The 20,621-nt window shown below is 49.0% G+C and overlaps 6 protein-coding genes across 6 annotated transcripts; 3 read left to right on the forward strand and 3 right to left on the reverse strand.

The window, feature by feature from the left end:
- Positions 1-208: 208 nt before the first annotated feature.
- ASPBRDRAFT_195600 (uncharacterized protein) lies at positions 209-967 on the forward strand (the record flags this gene model as incomplete). The annotated part of the gene is made up of 1 exon (XM_067620884.1): positions 209-967. The coding sequence occupies one exon, from the start codon at positions 209-211 to the stop codon at positions 965-967; it is 759 nt and encodes a 252-aa protein (XP_067480206.1).
- A 347-nt stretch (positions 968-1,314) lies between these two features.
- Positions 1,315-2,244, reverse strand: ASPBRDRAFT_124111 (A4/G1 family peptidase; the record flags this gene model as incomplete). Its single annotated transcript, XM_067617666.1, has 1 exon — positions 1,315-2,244. One exon carries the CDS (start codon positions 2,242-2,244, stop codon positions 1,315-1,317), a length of 930 nt encoding a protein of 309 aa, XP_067480207.1.
- Positions 2,245-4,417: 2,173 nt separating this feature from the next.
- On the forward strand, positions 4,418-5,503 carry ASPBRDRAFT_124604 (autophagy protein 5; the record flags this gene model as incomplete). Its single annotated transcript, XM_067617709.1, has 3 exons — positions 4,418-4,537; positions 4,585-5,020; positions 5,088-5,503. The coding sequence occupies 3 exons, from the start codon at positions 4,418-4,420 to the stop codon at positions 5,501-5,503; spliced, it is 972 nt and encodes a 323-aa protein (XP_067480208.1).
- A 4,642-nt stretch (positions 5,504-10,145) lies between these two features.
- ASPBRDRAFT_91114 (uncharacterized protein) lies at positions 10,146-10,769 on the reverse strand (the record flags this gene model as incomplete). Its single annotated transcript, XM_067629528.1, has 1 exon — positions 10,146-10,769. A coding segment is annotated over one exon (624 nt), but the record flags the coding sequence as incomplete, so codon positions are not given.
- Positions 10,770-11,707: 938 nt separating this feature from the next.
- Positions 11,708-16,081, forward strand: ASPBRDRAFT_560880 (uncharacterized protein). Its single transcript, XM_067627487.1, has 3 exons — positions 11,708-12,073; positions 15,387-15,905; positions 16,002-16,081. Exons 1-2 carry the CDS (start codon positions 12,000-12,002, stop codon positions 15,793-15,795), a joined length of 483 nt encoding a protein of 160 aa, XP_067480210.1. The 5' UTR covers positions 11,708-11,999; the 3' UTR covers positions 15,796-15,905; positions 16,002-16,081.
- Positions 16,082-16,840: 759 nt separating this feature from the next.
- On the reverse strand, positions 16,841-19,220 carry ASPBRDRAFT_195604 (uncharacterized protein; the record flags this gene model as incomplete). Its single annotated transcript, XM_067620885.1, has 3 exons — positions 16,841-18,780; positions 18,839-19,039; positions 19,112-19,220. 3 exons carry the CDS (start codon positions 19,218-19,220, stop codon positions 16,841-16,843), a joined length of 2,250 nt encoding a protein of 749 aa, XP_067480211.1.
- Between the last annotated feature and the right edge of the window lie 1,401 nt (positions 19,221-20,621).

The following is a 20,621-nucleotide window of genomic DNA, read 5'->3' on the forward strand; positions in this document are numbered from 1 at the left end:
CTCTGCATCGCATTGACGTATTCTGGTGCCTCAATCGATCTTTCCCACTTAGCCCCTCCACCCACTCTTCGGACATCCGTCATCGCAACGGGTGACTCCGGGTCAGCGAACATCTACAGCAGACACCTTTACCTACAGCCACCTGTTCCATACCAATACCTCCCCTACGCCTATACAAAGAACAAGACGAGGAACAACAATAGCAACAATGTTATCAGCCCTCCTGGCATCGCTCTGCCCATGCTCCTGCACCAGTCCTACCCCGCCACCAGATACCACAACCACAACTGCATCCACCCATCATCACCATCACCACCACAACAGCACCGACCCATACCTAACCCAATACGAAACACCCCCAATTCCCTACCCCCCAGCCTACACCCCACACCCAAACACTCAAGACTTAAACGAAAAGACCCTGGCCCTACACCTCCGCGACCCACCCATCTCCTCATCAAGCTACCACAATGACTACTTCCCTCGTGACGAGAAACATCCTTACTCTACCACTACCGCAAGAAATACCACTACAAACGACGACGCATCCTCCCAGATCTCTTTCCCCAGCACAACCCATAGCTACGGAAACACATCCACAGCAACGAGAGAGACGCCTCCTCCGCCGTACTCTCCAACATGGAGGGGACATGCAGAGGGGGAGGTCGAGGGGGTAATTTCGCCGGTGCCGTCGTTGAGTTTTTCTGGGGATGGGGAGAGGTCCAGGTCGGTGTCGCTGTCGGGGAGGAGTAGTAGTGGGAGTTGGGATAATGAGGATAATGGGGATGGGGATGGGATTGCGGCGCCGAGGGCGGTGTATGTAGCTGGATTTGGGAATGGGAGGAGGTGGGGGGATGAGGGGAGTAGTATTGGGGAGGAGTACTATTATGGGAATGGGAATGGGGATATGGGGAGGGTGAGTTATGAGAGTGCTGGGAGTGGGAGGAGGAGGTCGTGGGGTGCATAGTAGAGATTTATACTAGTGCTAGGTTCCATTGTGTGTTTCCTGGTGGCTTGGTTTGGTTTGGATTTTTATTTGTTTGCCTGGAGTATGGAGTTTAGCTCTTGCATGGGATTGTATATATGGGTATTGAGGGATGCCTTATCAGGCTTAATACGGTATGAATATGGGTAATTGATACTTGAATATACTCATATTATCTCTAACAGGTATATGCAATATCAAATTTTAGTATCTGATACTATAGTAAGTCTAATTTCTTAGACTCATCAACCCCAGGTTGATACCTAACATCCCCCTATACAAAAAGTGTATATACACAAATCAGAAGAGAATAATGTCTCACCATATCCTTAAGAGCTCTGGTAAGTCACCTTCAACTCGGAGTCACTAACAACACTAGGCACAGCCTGGACATGATCACTAGTGCTATCCTCAACCGCCATCAAAGACGAGCCATCGAGACCAATGGTCTTTCCACCAGCCTTAGCAACACAGCCCGTGAAAGTAGCCTCACCGAAGTTAATGAAGGTCAGACCATCACCATCGATAGCCAAGTCCTCCACGATCCACTCAGCGGTCTGACCGACAAGAGTGGACGAGCTGGACGGGGCCGTAGCAGTCGACGAAACGTTCTTACCCGTGGTCAAGTTCTCAATGAGCGCAGTACCCTCACTGCTGGAGGTCGACTCGACCGAGACGACAATCACATCACCAATGTTGAACTCCATGTCGAGGCCGACAGTGTCAGCAGGGTACCACTCCGACCAGCCAAGGAAGGTGGTTTCGCCGTTCTGGACGTAGATGTCCACACCGGCCTGCCAGATCTGGTTCTGGCCCGTGGCGCCGTCAATGCCAACCCAGAAGGAGACGGCCTGATCGTCCGAAGAGGAGGAGGCCGCGGTGGGGGTCACGCTGGGGAGCGTGAAGGTGGCAGCCACGTAGGAGAAGGTGGCGGTGCCGGTGGTTTCTTGGACGGCACCGGCCCAGTTCTCGTTGACTTCGTAGTCGTCCGACGAGGTGGAGCTGCTCTTGTGGTTGGAGCTGACGGCGGAGGTCACGGCGGGAGCGACCTGGCTGGAGACGACGCTGGCTTGAGGGGTGAACTGCGCCTGAGGAGCGGCCTGGGTTTGGTATCCGTTGCTGCTGGGCTGGATGTTGGACTGGGGCTGTGCGACCTGGCCTTGACCTTGGCCGGGGCCGTTGAAGCCCTGGTTGCCGGCGCCGGGGAAGTTTTGGTAGGACTCGAATTGGTGACGGACGTGGCCGTGGGGACCAGCCATGGCGGGAGCAGCCAGGAGGGCCGACAGGGCCAGAGTAGAGGTGAACTTCATATTGGATGGTGGTGAGACAAATGAAATGTATGTAAAAGAATGAACTGAGCACTGCTCGGGTGATCGTATGAGTGGCTATACAGATACCGGATCTGGGCTGATGAGAAAAGGAACGTAGGGAGGATGCGGAGGATTTATAGCCAACTACATGATGATTGATTTTGCCGTTGGGCCATCGGTAGCTGTGAGTGGATTAAGCTTGAAACATGGTGCTGCGACTGGTGGAGTCACGGAGATTGACGTTTGTTATAGATGAGCTTCGGTGTTTCAGAGTGGAGGTTGCAGGCGCATTCGGCAGTGATGTGCGGCAGGCCCACTGCTAGCTTTGTAGGGCGATAGCTTAACGGATTAAAGCACCAAGGAGTTTTGGCTGTTGTTCAATCACCATTTAGCTTGGATCTGTGGGGCCTTTTCGTCGGGGTAGATACTTCAAGGGGTGAGTTGTGAATCAGGGGTAACAGGTGAACCTTGAACTTTTTCATTTGCCCTATAGCGGATACTATTATGCTGGATCCAGCCATGAAGAATACGGAGATTTTGTCCGAATTCACACAATCAGCTAAATCAATCAGTAATTGCAGACATCAGGGGCAATGGCTCTAGACGTTCTGCTCCTGTACATGATATAGATCACGTATATTGCAATATCGGGTTGATTGGGGTTATCTCAACAATACTGGCTAGGCACCACACACGATTCCGGATCACCGTGATACCTGATACATTGCGTGATTGGCTTCATCTATGTTAGCATCTTTAACTCCGCTTACATAAATCATGAACATATTCCCCGAGACGAGTGCTTGAATATACCTGGTGATGGCCAGTCTAGACCCACTGGTGGATTGAGCACAGTGCTGAACAGATTATCGATCTCACCCCTTGAAAACATGAGCATTGTTAGTACCTTGACAAGATGAACAAGTCGTCTTCTGGGTCGCCAAGTGAGCCTAAATCCATAGTAAATCAGAGAAGGCCAAGCGATCGGCGCATTGATGTTTCATTATCGGAGGCGTTCAGTGATTAGTCTGGGTGATTGCCTACTTTCACGAGGGAAGCTAAGGATATACTCTCACTGCAAGCAGCATACTCCTTAGTGAAGCTGAAGCAGTAGACTTGAGCGTCTCTGGGAGGGTTGCTCTATAAGCACAGATGCCCATACTCTCGTAATCGACGACAAGGTTCGTTTCGATTTGGGCTGTATGGGCCATGACAGTCTGTAGCAGCCAGATATCCACTTGCATAATAGTCTGCCCGCACATAGTTAATAGCATGAGTCGATCGATGAGAGCATCCGAAGTACAATCAATTGGCATCATCTGTCGTGCTGCTATTTCCGCAATATCGAGGGTCTTCCTGGATTGTCACTGCCGCATGATCCATAGGGACTGTAGCTTCACATTGAGTATAGGGGACCATCATTCTATCGTTGCTGCTGTCGTATCCATGACTAAAGCCCTTCTAAAAGATCTCAGTGTCTTACTGTGTTACAATACTGGTTTGACGTCGCCCTCCTCGTTTGAGTTTGACGATCACTCCTATATGGAGCATTTCTATTCGGAATCATATTCCTCTGAAGTTTCAGTCAATGGTGGTTATCTTAATGGGAAATTGCTTGATAGTTGTAAAGTCAGTTGTAGAGATCATTAAATCGTGCTGTGAATCAAAAAGATGTAACTAGTATAGGTAGAAAACTGTTCAGGGGAGTTGGGAAAGGTGAGAGTTGAAAGAAGCGCGACGCGTGATCAGGCTACAATACATTGCTGCCTGAGGAATAACATCACGTGTGCCTCGACCAATTGAGAAACCCATTGCGGACGATGAGTGTACGACCTTATGATCACCTTCCCTCTACTTCATTCACCCGGCCCGTACATCTCGATATCTCCAGCCTATGAACTGACACAATATAGAGGAGTATTGTCTCTATCCATGACTCGCCGTGGGTGAATCGTGATCTAAGTCAGCGGGGCATTCAACCGGCGACCCGTAGAGACGATCGCCGTCTACTGCAACCACCCAGCGATATTCCTTCTTGTGAGTATCAAAATCACGCTACTATGTCTACCAACTTATGCTGATACAATATCACAGTTTGCGATGCAGCATATCCTTCCTAAAAATGGATTCGAGAGTCACTCTGGGCAGTATCCAGAAAGCCGTCTGGGCCGGAAGGCTGCCCTTACAAATAACCTTGGCTCCATCCGAAAGCCGTACATTTGACCAAACAGATCCGTATCTAGTATGTCCTATTCTCCTACCTGGTGGAGTCAAAGCTAATCTAGTCAGATCTCCTGTCCCCGCATATCATACCTACCATCGCTTCTCCCAAGATTGAGAGCTTTCTTCGCCCCCTCCCTCATTGATCCCGGCTCCCGCCCGCACGAAGGCTGGTTCTCCTTCGAGGGTGTTCCGTTGAAATGGCACTACCCAGTTGGCCTCCTTTATGACCTTTATGCTGGAGCCGACCCAGCCTCTAAAGGGGGCGTCGAAACTGATTTGGCCTCCACAGCGGATGAAGACCCGTTACCATGGCGTCTAGTCGTGCATTTCAGCGACTGGCCCGATGAAGAGCTTGTTCGACTTGATGCGGACGGGATGGTGATGCACGATGCTTTTATCAACAGTGTCAAAGAAGCGGATTTCTTAAGGAATGGTACCGCCAAAGGAATTATGACTCTCTCTAGGGAGGATTCGGCGGGGCTCTGGGAGTCGGTCAGAGATGGTACGCTAATTTCACTTGTCGCTTGGTGAACTTGACAACAAGATCAAGGTGCTAAACATGCATTCAGTGGACCTTCCGAACTTCCAGCGAATATCCAACATTCTCCTTCCACCACAGTCCCAACCGTTCCGCAACATTCCTGTCCGCTTCTTTCTCCCCCTTCCTCCAGACTCAGACTCGCCCTCCCTCAAAGTAGTTCAGTCTCCTATTCCACCGACCATTCAACCAACTTCCGGATCCAGCGCCAGTGTAATGGCAAGTCAATCCATCCTGAGCACATCTAGGGGACCTCAGCCGCAGACCATAGGGTCGGCATTGCACTCGCTTCTTCCGCATCTATTTCCGAGTCGAAGGACACCCGTCCTGGCGAAACCAGTGCTGCATGGTGCCGCGGTGCCAATGGGGGCACCTCTAGATGAAGTGGTGAGATGTTCAGGGTATGGCGATGGGTGGCTTTATATCGTGATCAGAATGATGGGGTAGTATATTATTAGGTTCCATTGGCAAATGGTTCAGCATGAGTGGCCTGGCATTGCCATTAGACAGCGTTGATATTCTCTGATATTACCTGTCTTTCAATTTACTATCATTACAAGTTTCGACCTTATTACCTTACTTATATGCCTTATGAATACTAGTAGATACTGATTTTGTTGAGATGATACGCCCACCCGAGAGGATTTATGTACTAGGCATTAATCATAACTTAATCTTAAGCTTACAATGTGATTAACCCGAACAGCTACATAGATTAGTGCTAGATGCTCGCTGGCAGATGAATCTCGCTCTAACAGTACTCTTTAAAATTGACGGAGCATTAGTGTTCATATTATGTCCGAGGTGCCTGTTCAGCATGTGGAAGTTGTGCCCATCCCTCCATCCCTTGCTAAGCCGGCATGGTACTGGGAGAAAATGATGAAAAAGATATATGCATCCCTTACTCACATCACTAGTAAGTCATGCTTACTCCGAATAGCAGTCACCTCACACATCCACAACTAGTCAAGCGATAAGTGAGAGAGAGAGAGATAGAAAAGGTAGTACCAAGTATAGAAACACATACTCCGAAAGATAGGTGCAGCATAACCGCGCCTACATCCGAATGGCATCAAGGATGAAAGAACTAAATGTGTCTATCAAAACTAAAATCTTTATTTAGAAATATATGAAACTGGAGGACTATCTAGATGCAAGACGGAGATCGAAGTCCCGGGGTAGGCAAGTGTAAGGCATGCAACGTCTGTATGAAAAGGTGTATTGAGCGTAAAGTAAAACACGTACGGCCAGTAACGTACAAGTATCGTACAGAAATACCGATCGTCAGGGTAGAAGATCATATCTAGATCCTGAAATAGACACAGCAAGCAGGGGGGATGTCGCAAGCGCAAGAGGTATGACTGGATGGAAGGTAGAAAGTGGAGGTATGAATTGCTTCATCCATTTCTATAATTATCGTGGCGCAGGGGAGGAAGTGGGAAACGAGATTAGAACTTGGGGTAGGAGGGTAGCGTGCAGTTGGTGGTGATGGTGATTTGCGTCAATGGGAAATGCAGGTAGGGGTTCAGGGTGGAACGCAAGCGCGGTTTGGATAGGAAGAAGTTGTTGATGATTGGGGGAGATGTGAGGTAGCGGATGGGAGTAACTGTGATGCTGGGCGGAAAGAGGGGAATGATGGTGGTAGAATGAGCAAAGTTAGTATGTTGGCTTCATGCTAGTGCTTTGAGGATGGTCCAATGAGGGAAAGGAGAAGATAGGGTCTAATGCTCGAGCTTAGAAGATTCTATATGTGACCGACTAGCTCAACAAGAATAGGATAAGAATAGTAAATCATTTCTGGTTGCTTGGGTCTAACTGGTCAATGAAAAATAAGATGGGGGGTGCTGTGAAATGTTAGTGCTGCCCCTCAAACAAGCGGGAAGGTTGAGAGCGCAACGCCCGCTCACGCGGCAGGCTTTCTGATCCTTGTCTAATTTGCACCGCAGCCTAACAACGTGAACACTAATTATTTTGGAAGGGTTCACGGCCTGACTTTGGCCAAAATAGATGTGCAAAAGCTATAATCCACCACATTGTTCCCAGTCACCCAATTCACGTTCTTTTGGTTTCTTCTTTGATATGCTTTTAGTTGAGGAGTACCTGTATCCATCTATCTACAATTATGACGGCACTGCCTTTGAAAATGCCATATACAGCGACCCTGGGGAAACTCGAGTAGAGATGAAGTTGAGATTGGAATGATTCCAAAAATAACTCCCCGCCAACCAGAGGAATCCATGTGCTGCAGGGGATCTCCTCCATTGTGGAGACGGAACTGCCTATCTAATAGGGCCTAAGAATCGCGCCAGACAGATCTCAAGAGAGAAAGGCTAGTGTTTGGGACTAGAGCCTGGATAAGACAAAAATAGAGCAGCGGTTCTATGCTGGAGGCAACTGACTCAAAGGCGGCCTGATAGAGGTACTGGTCGCTGGTTGAACATGGATATGGGCCCCATCCTGCCCCTCCCCGGAGGAAGGTGGAGTACGGAAAGGCAATAGGTATGGTTCTTGGGCGGTTAGCTGACTTTGCTCTGGCGTCTGGGACTAAAGATAGAGAAATGGACATGACGGACATCAATGAACTCTCCTGCATCGACATGGATTGGGTGTATTCTGGGCGTGTTCTAAAAATGGATTCTTCAGGACCCGTGGTGTGATCCCCGGCGGCTACTAAGGCTTAGTATCAGAGAAGGGCTTCGAGAGTGAGAAAGGTCCTCTCCAGGTTATGGGAGGGGGTGGATGTGAAATCTTGCATATGTGGGTCGGAAGGGCGCTTAGAGGCCATAAATAGAATATCACACGTGCTGAGTGATATGATTCGTTTACTTGAGGATATGGAATCACACATGGGAAAGCGCAGGCATATCGCTGGTGAAAACTCAGAAAGGCGATTGGCACATGCGGGAAGACCGTCATCAGTCTGGGAGCACAAGATGGGTGCCAAAAATAGCACCTTTTTGCCGCGGGTGATATCGTGGCTGCAAGCTAAGAGTGAATAGTCTGTTGACAGCAACCAACAAGCGCTTAATGTCAGGATGTTGTATGCATGATCCATGTCCCGCCAGTCTGATTTCCCCGCAGTGACTGTGTCTGTCAACCAATCAAATCAATCCATGGATGTGAACGGGATCAGGGATTTGAGCTAAACCTAACCGGGGGAAGAGAGTTGTATCACGACACTTTATTGGCGGTTAACGATTTTAGGCATTGTATGCCCGCATCGGTAGCGCAGGAGCTCCAGGTTTGGTAGCCCAAAAGATCATGAGCTGCCCAGACTCTTAAGATTGCTCTCGAATAAGGCTACGGATCCAAAGCCAATCAACGGAACTTGATAGGCGGAAAGCGTTTCAACAAAAGATGCACTCCAGCGGCACATAAACTGTTACTTTATTAAGCACCGATTAAGCGGGTCCTATAGGAATCGCATGTTGATTGCGTGAAATGGTGACTGCCGTGCATCGCAGTCTCCGAAGCCTGTCCCAAAACACAACATCATCCCGTTCCGACATGCATGCGCTAGGTATCACCACCAGTGCGCCGAAGCTGTGCACAGGGATCAAGAAAAGTATCAAGCAAATTAGGATGCAATAATGGACCACCCATAGACCCACGCAACAAGGTTGATGACTGTAATCGCACTAAACTCCATGCACCTCTATGCGAACGGGTTGATTTGGATTTTGGAGAGCCTATGAAGGCACATGTTGTCCACCAAACTAGTAGCTAGGTTAGAGCTTCATCGTGATCGTGATCACAGTATAGAGGTATCTTAATTTAGAATCGGATTCATACACCATCTCCACAGAGTTCTGTTCGCAGTTTGCCTGCGAGTTCTGTATGGATGAGGATGTTGTCCGATTGTCATAGATCACGAATAAGTGCGGGATGTCATGTTTCATTGAACCTCTAGTCTATGCAACTGGTGATGTTATCCAAATATACGAGCGAATGGGAGTCTGAATACTCTCTTCAATTCAAACATTCTTTTACCTCTTAGGCTTACTTGTTGAAATGATAATTTGATTATGATACCTTTATTATATAGCTTCAAGTGTTGTTGATGGTTTGGTGATGGTGATACTTGTAATACACTGTAATACCAGTATATCAGTATGTGATATAATACCAGCTCGAAAAACAACTGTTACTTATCTAGTTGCCGTTGGAGTTGGATTTCTTAGCGACATGTCGGATTTTGTCATGTATCAGAGGTAAATCGTCATATCTGCCATTGCCCTATCATTTTTCTTCTCATAGCACTTTGAAGTCATAGCTTGGACATTACTGGTAGATTCTGGTGACCTGAAGGTGGCTGTGAGGCTCAGCAAGAACATATTCGCGCTAGGAAATCCTTTGGTCCCAACAAGGATGTCACCGCTTATGCGGTGCTTACGAGTTAAATGTATGTTTGTGGGTAAATTTACTTTCAAGTACTGTTTATTGGGACCATGTGGAAGACACGTGGGTTAAAGGAATCTAGTGAGGATCCTTCCTGGCGTCAAAGCGGGATTCAAGTCCTATCAGCTGCATTTCGCTCAGTGCCCGTAATTCCTTTGAGGCTATGTCATGGCCAGGCTTATGAGAAAGGATGCAATTAAACTTACTGTGATAACAAAGTTTAGGTATTCAGCTTGTTCAATTGGGTAACATTGCAAACCTAACTCAGAACATTCGACGCCGCTGATCCAAACATGATTGACAAATGAACATCCCAAGCCTATCCCCAACCACTTGATTGTAAACGAGGCTTTTTACCCAACACAGATAGAATAGCATACTATGCTCCAACTCCATTCCCTCCAGCATAGGCAGTTCCAGACCGCCATAAGGTGGATGCTAACCCCTCTAGTAGAAAGCAATGCCAAAGAAAGCTCCATATGCGATAAATACCACCGAGTGATAACAGTAACACAAACAATATAAGCAGAAAGCGTAGTAAAAACAGTTATATGCCAAGAACAGCAGAGACTTATCAGTGCAATAAATGAGAACAAGACACGAGCAAAAGTGGTTTGAGACCCTCCAAACTCCATAAGCGCGAAGACATCAGATCCGTCTAAGTCATGGTCGTCGTAGCGTACTTTTAGCGCTCCTGGGACTCATTGGTCCTTCTGCGTTTGCCCCTTGGTGGGGGTTCGAGTGAAGGCGCGCGCTTGAGATTGACAGTGTGTGTAACAATGTGTTGTATAGTAATGGTTCTTCCGTTCGAATCACTCGAACTCTCAATATACCTTCCTCTCCGCTCCGCTGGAGAGAAGGGAGTCCTAATAGTGAAAGGACTCTGCGGAGATTCAGTCGTTGCTGGGGAGTACGGGTACTGTGGTGAAGCGCGGACGTGTCGTGCAGAGGTAGGCTCCCTTGCGGACCGTGGAGGCGCACGTGGTGATGGGGGAATTGAAGTAGGACTAGTCTTGGGTATACTTCCAGGTGGAAAGGTTGCACTTCTGGCAGTGGAAGGCATTGAGACAGGTGATGGTAGAGCCCTGCTCCTTACCCATCTTGTGTAGCTTCCATTGATGCCTTCGGGGCCCGAGTAAGCCGGGCGTAGAGCTCTGAGGAACTCCGTATATGCGCGTGGAGGAGGGACTAAAGGTCCACTTCCTGGCTCATGTTGGTCCAGATCAGATCGATGAGGGGGATTGTCCTGAAGTTGTGAAGGAAAGGTCACGTTCTTCGAGGTCTTGAGTGGGTAGAGAATCGGTCGAGGAGCCATGATACTGTCCAGCAGTTTCTATGTCCGATATTAAAGTAACTAAGTAGAAAGCCGAAGTTTTGAGAATATCAAATGGTTCTGAGAGTATTTTGAGGAGATGATCTCAAATATTGTTTGGATTGCAACGAGGATAGAGGGACCAAAGGGTGGCGAGGGAGTGAGTGAGGAAAGGTGTAGAAGGTTTGGATGGTTGTGGATAGGAGACGAAAAAAAAGAGGCTAGATGATGGGAAACTTGTATGGTTATATCTCTCTCAGTCCACAATGTGGATATTCCAGGATCGTAAAGAAGGTGGACGACCAAGTGTGTTGGACGAGAAGTATAGCCACTGGGGTATGGAGTAAGGTTGGTTTCGTATGACACTGGTACGATACGTAACGATCCGTATTTCACCGTTACCGTACGTTTTGGTATCAAGTGGAGGTAATATCGGCGCTAGTCTCTGGGTGGCTAGCTTGGCCAAGCTCTGGATCGAAAATAGCAACAGCAGCAGCAGCAACGGAATCGGCGCACACTGACCACCTGCTTAGACCCTGCTGAGCAAGGTGTAAAAAAAGAACAACTGGATCACTTGCTTGCTCCTCGTCCGTTTGTGCAGATGCTTTCCACTTATGTTTCTAAACTTGGTGCTGGCGCTAAAATTCAGATCGATGGCTGCGAAAGACAAATGATGCGGGAAACAACATGCGGCGGGAGAGACAGCATGGGATCCGTCTAGAAATAGACTGACCGGCTAGACAGGGAAATCTTCTTCGCGCAACAGGCCTGCCTCACCTGATATCCTATGTCGGTTACCTCTCTGAAAGACAACTTCGAGACATTTACCAAGTAGACCAAAAGAGAAATCTCTCTAATGGCTACTGGTATCACTCGGGTTTTTGTTCCAACAGCAACCAATGCTCATCGCACTCAGCTCGCCTGGTAGTTTTATCGCGGACCAGCTCATTGAATCGTTTCCCCCTAGTCTGTTTCACGTCTGGCACGTCCCGTTTGAGTCATTATCATAGCCAAACACCTTGAGCTTTGGCGTCTTTAGCCATCGTGCGTCAACCTTAGGCGCGCGATACCAGGTGTCCAGTCCGAGGCTTTGGCGGCACGCTTCCTGCCACACCGTTGAGCCCGAAGAGCCAGCGCGAGGAACTCTTCGAAGCTGCCGCTTCTTTGAAAGCCTCCTGTCTCAGATCCTGACTCGATACTTATCGGCGGGTATGGGCAGCTGTGTTAGGCAGCATGGCTGTAAGCTATCAATGCGCACACGACCATTCCATTAAACCGAAATCAGGAAAGCGGCTTGGTTGTTGCAAGTAAGTAGGACACATTCTTTTAGCTTTGCACTGGAGCCATGAGCTTGGAGACGGAGACTTGAATGATTAGGATATTTCGACTGTGAACGTCGGTGCATATTTTGCGGCTACTATGCGAAGCGCGGAACCTTTTAATACCGGGTGTCTTCGTCATCACAAGCTGGTTAACTATATTGCGCTACAAACAAGCTTGACTCTCCTACCTTTGGATTTAACCCGCAAACGCTAAGTAGATTCGCTTCAATAGCTGAATCCCAGCTTCTTTAGAAAATTGCTAGGTACTGTTGTAAGTCATGAAACTATCTATCACTTCACTTTGTGTTTATCTGTTGCTCTGTCATATCCGTCCATTATCTAGCTAACAACTCCGTGTCATAATCAGAGGCCGTATTTCCCTGCAGCGAAAAACCACCAGGGTCTTCCGGGGCGTAATTTGGCCATCACCAACACACTGATGGCTTGATCGTTCTTTTCCTCCAAATTTGCAACCACTACTGGGACCCCAGACCCGTCTACGTTGGCTTTGCCGATTTATTCGCCTTTCTTCAGCTCTGCTACAATGAAGCTGGCAGACTATGGTGGGCAGTGTCTGGATCTGTCTAAGGCCAATGTGGTGACAGCGAGTCTATGTGATAGCATATGCAGCTCAGAGGCGAACTGAAGCGTTATACATAGAAGGATGAATGGCCATGTTGGGACGAAGAGTCGCGCAGGGGTGGGGGCAAAGCAATTGCATATGAAGTGGCTATCGCGGTTAGTGCATCCCCTTCACCTATGCTATGTCTGCCTCTGATGGTGAGAACTTAAGGTATTGATTGTCCAAATCCTCGATATAGTTACCTATGAACCTGAACCCCTGGTGTAGTTGACGAGCATGACATGCATCCTGCTCAACTGCCAACTAAGCCTACTGGAGCTTCAGGTCTATTCTAACGGTATCCTCGAACAACATAAGTACGCTTGTGGCCGTGCCAGCATTCGTGATAGAAGAAATGGTTACCTCACTAAACGCTGTCACCACCCAAGCTTAACTTGACATCGGAAATATGCAAAGGGGGGTGTGATGTAATGGAATATGGACACTCCAGAAACTTGGCCTGTTACTAACATGTGCTAGAGGTCTTAGTTTGCTTGAAGCTTTCGTCGGACGCACTCAGCTTCTTCCAAGGTCTTTGCTGGATCCGAGGGTAGCTGATGTCTTATCGAACATCTTCGCATGGGGCCACTCTTAGGAGTATCCTGATATGTTTACAGCATATTGCCTGTCAGGTCCCGCTCAGGGGTATCTCATATTATAGAGCAACTGTAGACCCCGGAATTAATGAGAGACCCGCTATTCGACACCCAGGCTCGAATCTCATTCGGAAATGTGGACAACTTCTGATAAGCATGTCCTGTTCAACGTTCCCTCCTTGACTATCTGTGTTCGCTGGCATCACATGAAAAGAACATACTGGCGGGGGGCGGCGGGGGGAAGGCCCTCATTGCACTCGCATTGACTCAGGCCATCTCCGCTGAGACCGCATAGGCTGCCAGAGATAACTCGACCGCATCTATCGAGAATGCTATGGATGCCAGTGTCTTACTTCAGACTTCCATCAGTATCCAGGAAGTTGAAAAGCATGGATATGAGCATCTAAGATAGGTCAACGGTGTCTCCTATCGAGTCTTTCCTTGCGGCTTGTCGTTCCCTTCTTGCTCAGTCGGTTCGCCAGCCTGGCCCGGACGCCACAACTGAAGAACATCGGGTTTACGACAAAGGATCGCTGTTGCATTTATTGCCCGGCTATGCTGGCTATGTCGGTTGGGCTTCGGCCCTTAGACATGTTCTGGATTCGTCAAGTCGATGGCTTCTTTACAATATTGCATTGTCGAAAATTTGGTGGCCTCGGGAGACAAGGATGACTTCGCCGGATACATCAGGGATCCTCGAGTTCTCGCTCTCGAAGCGGATTTTTCTGTCTACATCCCCGATATTTGACTTCCTCATTTCGGACTTCTACAAGACCTTGCCTTGGTGAGCACCCATCTCGACGGACCTTCAACAATCATGTATGTGATATATGTTATGTTTGCGCTTTTCCGAACAACACGAAGGAACTTGGCTTTTCACTGTAAATCACGCTAGGATTTTGGCATCGCCTAGCTTGTTGACCCTGTGAGACAGACACTGATATACATCAGAGTAAGGACATAGGATCATTCGTTATGGCCATGCAATATCGCGCGTCACCTATGTATGGTTTACCGGCAGTCTCGGATGCAGCTGTTTGGATAGTTGAAGCCGCGGCCCGGTGTGCGCAATATCATTACAGAAGAAACTCCCTACACTACTGTGCAATCCTGTCCAACTAAAGTTCTATGAGAGATAAGTCCAAGATTCTTACTGCATTCCGCTGAAGCGAACAACCAAGCAACTCAGGGTTACTCGAGTGCCCTTTGGATTTCGCTAACTCAGCACTACTCTGCGGTTATATGTCCCTACCACAGATCCAGGTCCATGGGGGCGCCAATATACTCTCGCATGACGAGAAACATATCCAGGGAAATCATTGTGAGGGATTGTGAGATATAACGCACTGCTATGGCCATGGAAGTCTGTTACACGTGGGCACATAAGGTACCATCGTGTTTTACCCAGACCGGATGCACTTCGCTCAATTCAATTCTTTTTCTTATACCCGATCGAGCCGGCTAGTTAATGGATATGATACACTTCGCTCCCTAACCTCTGAGATGATCTATGGCAGTCGAACATTGGCACAGGGTGGCCGTGGAACGTCAGCGACAATAACGGCACATACGGTCATGTCAAACTGTGCTACTGATGCTGGACCAGATGTTGAATGTTTGAAAGCTCGCATTACGCCCGCTCCTGTGCATGTTTCCAGAGAATAGCGTCACTGCTCGAGGAGGCCGCTCAACTCTACGGTCATACCTGCATCAGCTTAATAAGGGGTTTCAGCAAAGAGTTTTCATGATTACATTGTGCTCTCAATTTTCTTGGATGGACTACAGATGAGTCGAGGTTCGTTTGTCCTGATACATTTACCCACAGTTCCTACTTCCTTACCGAGCTTACTCTTCTAACGGATATCTCATTTACGACATGACTCTCACTCCAGGCACATGCCATTGGTCGCATCATGAAGCACAGTAATGCGCGCCCACTGTGGCACATGAAGGTCTACTCGCCTTTACGATCTAAATACCTGGTCCTTCCAACATTCGACAGTCATGCTGTGAGCTATAATGGGCATATGGGGTGGAAGGACCTACGACGGTGAAGCGTATGCCTGCCTAATTGACGAAGATTTTATAGTCCAAGCCTATCAAGTTACCACGGACCTGATCATGGACGGGTTACGATGAGTTCTACGGAGACGATCACACCCAACCAAAGCTCTTTCGCAATTGCTTGCGCAACGGCAATGATCGGTATTGATACGACAACGAATCGGAATCTCGATACCAAATGCACGTCCATCTTAATCAGTCTGGCTCTGCTAAGGTCCATCCTGGACGTCGAAATCCGCATATCGAAACGGTCAGTTCAGTGGTGTTGGGTTTCGTCACCTGTCGACCAGATACGCTATCCTTTCTGTCTATTTCCCTCATGTGTGCTTGAAATCCACCAAAAGACCTCCCTACTATGCTCAAATAATCACACGAGCACATGTCGTGGAGAGCCAGGAACTCAAGCCAACATTTATGCTTGTTGATGGGAGCGGTGAGCTAACAATGACCATATGGGATAGTACGCGATACAAAGGGATGTGTCGGTGAATATGCTAAGATTCCAATGTAATTACATTGCCAACCCAGATGAGAGGTATGTACTAAAGCTTTTCTTCGTCTAAAACACACTCTGCCTATATGACAGTCATCTCTGGAGAGATTTAGAATGCGACACTAATGAATGTAACAGAACTGGACTCGCATTGCTCAAACTAAACTAGACTGAACCACCGGAACGGACAACAACGAAGGTAAGGACATCGAATCATAAACATAAATGAGGCTTAGAGCAGACTACAATCAGCAGGAAAGCATAACGTTACGATGAGCTGGAAGCCACAAATCAAAGACCCAAAAAGCAGACGACAGCGACTGAAGGGAAAGCGTATATACGAAGGTAGGATGAGGTAGGGAGAAAAGAAAGAAGAAGAAGAAGAAGAAGAAAAAGAGGAAGTACTAATGAGAAAATTGAACGGTAAAGAAAAGAAGAAGCAAGTCAAAGCCCATCCAGTCAGTAGTGTTGGGTTGGTAAGTGGAAAGTCGCGCTGTCTGCAGCGTGCCCAGCATTCCGGGAAGAAGCAGCGCCGGAGGGACGTGGGCGAGAAGAGAATCGAAAAGGAAAAACCATGCAGGCGACAAAAAGCAGAAAGCCAACCAACACCCCGAAACACTCAGAAGAAACAGAGAATATCTTCAAATGGAAAAAAAAAATAAGAGAAGATAAGAAGAAAGATCTCGTGTAATCAGCATCACAGTGAGGGGACAGAAACCACCCACGAGTCCAACAGTTAGACGTTAGCCGCTTGCGCCTGAACTCCTATCACATTCGCGCCATGCATCTGCAGAATCGCGCTCAGCCTTGCCGCAGCAGCTGTGCATATGTGTTAGCCCGACAGGAACCGGTGAAGAATTCGTAGGATGAGAGACGTGCAACATACAATTTTAGATATAATCAGAATCCTTTTTGCCCCCTCCACGTCCTATACAGTTTCCTCCTCTTATTTGCCCTCTTGCATGTGTTGAACACGCTTACAGCAGAAGCCAGTACCAACCATGGCGGAACATAACACTACGCCAGTGGACGGCCTGCTTCTTGATGGGCCGACCGATGGTCCCTATCGTGGGCGGGGGCATGTTGTCTAGTCCCTGCAGCACCGTATTCATCGAGGGCAACATGTAGTTGGCCTCATCGTAGACGGAAGTGGTGGGGTCGTCCGCAAGCTTCCAGGTCTCCTTTAGCACGCGGTACATTCGGCCGAAGCTGCCGTATTCACCTCCATCATCTAGCTCGCTTGCCCGATGAGCGAGGGTCTTGCGGAACTCACTCTCGGGAGTGGAGCAGACTCCTGCTATTAGTAGAGGCCAAACGAGCGAGCGGTCGTACCCGTGGGGTCCCATCGGCACGGAATGGAGAGCTTCTACGACGCCTTGGACGAGGGTGGCAACGCTAGGGTTGCTGCGCTCGAAGCCCGGGGCGAGGGTGCAGAGGTAGACTCGAGCAGCGGCGCGGAACACGGCGGTTATGTTCGCTGTCAGCTTCTCTGGGCAGATGATACCGTAGCGGGAGCATGGGTTCGCTGTTGCTTCGGTGTCGGTGTTGTCGAGCTGTGATGTAAGTGCTGAGATGTGGAATCGTAGTGCGTCTTCGCCAAGGCCGTTTAGCTTGAGAGACTCAAGGCATCCGATCTCCGCAATGAGATACATCACACTGTCATCGCATCCCATAAGATCTCTCATCCCCGATGAGATTCCCTCCGAGTGCTTGGCGCGATAGACATGAGAGAACTGGGGTGATCTGCCGAGCATGGTGGCTCCGAGAATATCGATCCATGTAGTGAGCGACATGCTGAAGGGTAGCGGGGTAAAGGGCGCCGGTTCAATCAAGCCGAGTTCGTGCACGAGATCTGCGACAGGTCTGAAATGTTCGAACCATGGGATATCGGGAAGGTAATCGTCGGGCTCACCCACAGCACAGTGGAAGAGTATTGTCGCAAGCGTTGCATCCAAGACCTTCTGATGTTCGTCGGCGTTCAGAGCGTCACAGAGGTCTGAAACCGAGGCGTAGCGATGTCGCATGATATCATCGATGATTTTGGCTTCCGTGCGGAAGCTCGTGCTGGCCTTTACTGTCTTGATGTGAAGAGCGGAAACACTGAGACTGCAGTGGAAGAACGGCTTATTGGTCTCGAGGGATTGCAGGATCTCTTGCGATCTGGGAGCCATCTGTGGGTGGAGGTCTAGGACAGGGAAAATAAGCTTCAGAACATTGTCAACGAAGTGATGGAGTAGTGGTTTTTCGGCGGCTTTCACAGTTATCGTCTCTAGGTACTCGGAAAGCGGTTTCTGAGATGTAAGGGTATTCTCCAATCCGGAAGTCTTCTGGGAAGCAGAGCCCTCAGGGAGGCTTTGAGTCCAGTCGTTACTGGATTGGGTAGAACTGGGTGCAGGTAGCAGCTGCCGGTACTGTTGCCCTGAATAATGTTCCGAGACCTGCTGCGGTAGCTGCTGCGGAGGTTGCTGAATGTACTGCTGCGCTGAGGACTCCTGAAATAGCTGCGGCTCAAGCGGAGAGAATTGCTGTGCGACTGGCTCGGGAAACGGCTGTAGTACGGGAAAGGTCGGAGTCTGCAACGGTTGTCCCAGGAATTGCTGTGGCGATTCTAAAGGCAGCTGCTGGTAGAATTGCTGGCTGGGACCTGGGAGCGGAAACTGCTGCGAAAAAGTATTCGACATCTCTGGTAGTGGTAGTTGTCCCGGTAGTCGTTGGCCACCCATGAGGGTACTGTATGAAGTGGATGGTATAGGGTGCTGCCAGGGATTCTGTCCCTCGTCAATGGCCGATTCGAATTGAGGCTGTGCTGGGGCGTTCAGGTACGGTGTGTATTCCCCGGATGAACTTGCATCGACGGAGGGTGAGCGGGAGCGGGCACGCTTTCTCTTCGAGCCGGAGAGTGTGCGATTGACGAAGGCTATTACCAAGGTATGTGAACATTGTTCAATAGGACTTCGGGAGTCTTGAGCACAAACCTTGAAGGTTCTTCTGCTTCGCTATGACCTTCGAGTGCCTTATCTGTCTCTTAATCCGCTCCTTGTGTATGTCCCGCGCCGCTAGACTCCTCCACCATGGTGGTTCATGATAGTCACAGGTAATGTCGAGACTGGTGCATGAGTTGCACCGTGGGTGATTCTCGTCGCACTTCTTCCTTCGTAGCCGACAGGTGAAGCATCCTGCTTGAAGATTGATGGGTCAGTTGACTGACTTGAATGCGACCACGACATGGCATCATAGTTGTAACAGACCCTCACGCGAACGCTTGTACTGCCGGACTATCCTGTCATTAGACCCCTGCGGAATGGCAACCCCACACGATCTTCCCGAACCCGAGCTAGATGCGACTGTGCTTGACATGGTGCTTATCGGAGACTTCGATAATGCTTGGCTAGGGCGGGGAGGAAGGGAAGGTCTCTTGTATGCGGCAGGCGAAAGCAAGAAGAGCGAAGGTCGCGAAGGTCAAGGTGGAAGGCGATTATCTTGTAGGGCAGTGGTGATGAAGTTGATAGTGATGAAGATGGAAGAGAATTGTTGTTGTTTTGAGAGGTTGAAATCGAACGAACTGGTGCCGGACATGATGCCTTAATATCTTTCGAGATGAAGACTCCAGGTCTAGTCCGCGATAAAGTGTCATGCTATGGTTGCTTCTATTTTTTGACGATGAGAGCGGTAGAGCTAACTGGGGATGCATGAGCACCGAACCAACATGCGAACTGCGGGCGGGGAAGATCTGATGCAGGCGACGAATGGCCGGCGTCTAAGAGCTAAATTTGGGACTGTCGACCTGAGGGGTGCTTGGGGATGATCACGTCGAGTTGGCAGCGAGGATACTAACTAGTACTAACACTAACTAGTACTAGGAAGCCGGGGTCCCTGGCTAGGGCCGACCTTTAGTGCCTGTCGTCCCGCTAGGCTCGCCCTGATAGGCCCTGCACCGGCCAACCATCTTCCTCTCGTACCTTGAAACCATGGAAGTGTCTTCCATCCCCATCTTTCGCTTCTTCTCGTCTGAATCAGTATCGCTCTTTTTTTCCTGACTCTTTCATAATGGTTAGTCGTCTCTGGGTGGTTTTCGAAACCTCATGAAATCCCAGCATGTTTCTAAATTCACCCACACTCTGACCAGTAATCCCTGCCCGGCGCTTCCAAACTATCGACAATCATTGGCCCTGATTCGTCTGAGACTGGAATATTTCCTGTTTGGTATGGCAGTGGGCGACTGATGAAACGGCGTTAAGGGAACTTAGGGTGTGAATGAACTTTGGAAGGTGCATGCCAAGCTTCTTCTCTTCCTCTGCCATTGGGGGACCTCATCACAAGTCGGCGCTTCGATGGGTTGGTTGGTGGGCGCTAAAGCGGCCCGCTGGGGACAAGTCGAGCCTTCTCAACCAACCAGGTGCCGACAACCACTATGGCCCGTGCAACTTTGGAGGCTATTGAGAGGCTTTCCTTCATATCTGATTTGTTGGCCTCCAGCGCTAGCTATTTTTGCTCGATTTCTTGATTAGTTACCCTTAACCGCCGCCATCCGCACCTAGAATAATGCTTAAACGCCCTGTGTCGCTGATAATAGATCATAGATGCCATATCGAAGCAGCTGAAACAGAGATAGCCGCCCAGGCCATGGTTTGACTTCTGAAGCGTAACTGTTTTTAGCCTCTAGGTGCGGCGCTTTGCTAATAATAGTTTCCTGCTAGCTTGCTGATTGATTGTCTGCACATGGGAGACTAGGAATCAGATCTGAATCAGACACTACTT

The sequence above is a fragment of the Aspergillus brasiliensis genome, assembly GCF_001889945.1.
Source record: "Aspergillus brasiliensis CBS 101740 unplaced genomic scaffold ASPBRscaffold_5, whole genome shotgun sequence".
Classification (NCBI taxonomy): domain Eukaryota; kingdom Fungi; phylum Ascomycota; class Eurotiomycetes; order Eurotiales; family Aspergillaceae; genus Aspergillus; species Aspergillus brasiliensis.

Excerpts from the sequence above, each read along its gene's own strand:
- ASPBRDRAFT_560880 (XM_067627487.1), top strand. The coding sequence starts at position 12,000 with ATGGCTGTAAGCTATCAATGCGCACACGACCATTCCATTAAACCGAAA. Across the intron at positions 12,074-15,386 it reads AAGCGGCTTGGTTGTTGCAA|ATTTTATAGTCCAAGCCTAT; the intron begins GTAAGTAGGACA and ends TAATTGACGAAG.